Source organism: Nanorana parkeri, unplaced genomic scaffold (genome assembly GCF_000935625.1).
Source record: "Nanorana parkeri isolate BGI_ZX_2015 unplaced genomic scaffold, ASM93562v1 scaffold2576, whole genome shotgun sequence".
Taxonomy (NCBI): domain Eukaryota; kingdom Metazoa; phylum Chordata; class Amphibia; order Anura; family Dicroglossidae; genus Nanorana; species Nanorana parkeri.
Window position 1 is genome coordinate 9,115 of NW_017308844.1, and position 3,027 is coordinate 12,141.

General features: G+C 53.2%; 1 protein-coding gene across 1 annotated transcript in view; it reads left to right on the forward strand.

Annotated features, from left to right (window-relative positions):
* CACNA2D2 (calcium voltage-gated channel auxiliary subunit alpha2delta 2) overlaps positions 1-3,027 on the forward strand; it is a gene marked incomplete at its 5' end in the record, with an annotated part of 53,967 nt that overhangs the window by 7,865 nt on the left and 43,075 nt on the right. Inside the window, 2 exons of the mRNA XM_018573851.1 lie at positions 358-432; positions 947-1,018. Of these exons, the coding sequence (XP_018429353.1) occupies positions 358-432; positions 947-1,018 (147 nt within the window). The remainder of the gene's footprint in view (positions 1-357; positions 433-946; positions 1,019-3,027) is intronic.

A 3,027-nucleotide genomic window follows, 5' to 3' on the forward strand; every position in this document is an offset into this window, starting at 1 on the left:
CATGGGGTTGGGGACAGAGGCATTGACCTTATAAGGGCCCCCCCCCCATTATCTATTGGGGATCCGAAACCAGCGCCTCACTTCCAGCGATCCTCAGGACATCTTTTTGGAGTCCTGAGTTTTATATTTGCATAACTCCTCCCAAGAGCCCGCCCACTGTTTTCAGGAAGCTATGCTGGCCCCTCCCACCAGCCATGATCTGCACTGCGAATCACAGAGGCCCAGTGATGACATCATTGGGTATAAAATAAGGAAATGTCATCTTGATGGAAAAGCGGTGAACGCGGCATTTTTGTTGTCCTCTCCGCGGGGAACGAAGCGCGGTGTGGTGATATGTAACATGTTTTCCTCTTGCAGTTGGGTGCCAATGGATACATGTTTGCCATCGACCTGAACGGATATGTTCTGCTCCACCCAAACCTGAAGCCGCAGGTAAGATTCCTCCTCTGTGGTAGAAGTTTTTGGGTCGTTCTCCATCAAATATTCTTTTAAGAGAACCTGTGATCACTTCAGACATCCAATCACAACACGCAGGACACGCCCCTTTTCTTAATTTACCTGATTGCGTACTTACAAACATTGTAGTCCTGGATCCGCTGCTAACCCCGCCCACAACACGCATTTCATCCGCCCACTTTGCAGGTGGCTGCGCCTAGGTCATGACCACTTTTCACGGGCCGCTCCCCCCAAACCCCGCCTCTATGTAGAGACCTCCTATCACGTCCAACTTATGGTTCGTTAATATGCGGGGACCGCCCACTCGCAGCCCTGATCCCCGCAATGAGCGCGCGTGTGCCTCGTAGAAGGTTGGTGCCGGGAATCCCGGGACGTGGCCCCGGGACAGAGGACCGGGACGGGGGGACTGACGAATCGGGGACAGTGGGCTGGGTGTATCTGTATGATCCGCCATCATAATAATTCGGGGTGTTTCCTCCCATGTTTTCAGGTCATCAGCTTCCAGGAGCCGGTGACTCTGGACTTCCTGGACGCCGAGTTGGAGGATGAGAATAAGGAGGAGGTAGGTGCTCGCTCGCGAATCCCCAACATGACCCCCAACCCTCTCCTGATGTTCCGTCACCTCCTCAGAGTGTTTAAGAGGATATGGGTTTGATAAAAAGAGCGCATCCTTCAAGTCCCTGGGGGCCCAACCTGCCAACCAAGGGCCACATTCAGCCATGTGGCTCTAGGACCCCAAATGTTATGTGTGGTCCTTTGGGTGACCTTTGGCCCACTATGGTTCACATGTTAACAACCACCAAGAATCTTCAGGTACCTCATGGGGCCCCCTTACCATGTCTCGGGGGGGCCCGGGGCAAACACACGGGCTTTTGTCGAGCGAAAGTTGTACTTTAAACATTAAACTTTTTAGTATGTTTTTAGTATGTTCTGGGAAACCAAAGTCACATGACGATATAACAGAACCTTTCACTGTCTATCTCCCGGCTTCGAGAGCTGACAGTAAAGCCCGTGACCAGCATTGCTTTGTTTACATTCAGCCTGTCTGCACTTTACGGTGTAGTGAGTAGTGATGGGCTCGGGCGTGTTCGCAGGTCCACGTGCCGAGCCCGCCGGGAAGCTGACAGCGCCGCAGCGCCAATCACAGGAGACATTTCCCGATCTCTGCAGCTGCGGACCGGTAACATGTCTCAGTACCTGTGATTGGTGCTGTCAGCTTCCTGGCGGGCTCGGCACGTGGAGCTGCGAACACGCCTCGAGCCCGTCACTAGTAGAGAGCAACATGTCTGCAGACCAGGACTGATGCCAAGGAAGGCACCTGTTCCAAAGACCTGCCAATGTCCTCAATGCCAGGAGCCAGAAATAATACACTGTATATACTGCGTGGCAATCCCCCCCTCCCCATACCCATCACACTTGCCACCTATTTCTGACTGTCAAAATGACAGCCGAGAGTTGCTGCGTAAATACAGAAGCTGCAGAAGCCGCTGCTGTCAAAGATCAGACCGTCTGACGCAGAGCTTTAGGCTAGGTTCACACCTAGGCCATTCAGATGCCGAGCGGTTGTCGTGCGTTTTTCAATGCATAGAGATGTCTATAGGACCCAAACCGCGCGACAACCGCCCGACAGGCGATTTCGGTCGCTCGACAAAACCTCAAAGGTGTGAACAGCCTCCATTGACTCCGATGCGAATCTGTGTTTTGTGCGATATCGCGCAAAATCAAACTGCGCGATAAATCGCCTAGGTGTGCGCCGGCCCTGATAGACATCCATAGAGCAGATGCAGAGTAACATTGTTACATTTCTATCGGTTCTGTTTCATTCATCTGCAGGTCACAGGAATGGACTTCAATCTGCAGACGATGTCAGTTACAGCAACCTGGAAAAATGTTTTAAGAAATAAAATCTCTCCCTATGTAACTCCTTATTAACCCTTCGTTTACCCTAATCAACCCTAATGAACTCCTTCTTCCCCTTTTCCCCTTAAAAGAGAACTATGGGGTCAGCGTTTTTCCCCATAGTTCTCTTTAGGGTCACGGTGAGGACTTATACTAGCATCCTCCCGTGACCCAAAGCTCAGTATATAGGGAGCTACAGCTCGCGGTATACTGAGACCGCCGCAGCCGGGACGGATCCCGACATTACTGTCTGGATCCGCCCAGCTGCGTGAGTGACAGCTGGCTCCGCCTATCTAGAGGCAGAGCCAGCTGTGCCCGTCCCCTCCTCCGTCTGTTCCTCCAGTCAGCGCTGGAGTATCTGAGCAGGAAGGGGGGGAATCCCTGCGGGGAGCCGTGAGTGACAGCTGGCTCCACCTATCTAGAGGCAGAGCCAGCTGTGCCCGCCCCCTCCTCCGTCTGTTCCGCCAGTCAGTGCTGGAGGATCGGAGAGTGGAGGGGGGGAATCCCTGCAGGGAGCCGTGAGTGACAGTCACCGCTCTCTGCAGGGATATGATCGAGAAGTGAGCGAGCGACGGTATGTGTTCGCTCACTTCCCGATCTATTGAGCCGACGTGTGAAAGTTTCATTGTCACAGGTCGGCTCCAACTATGAGGAGGAGTGAAAAGCACCCCC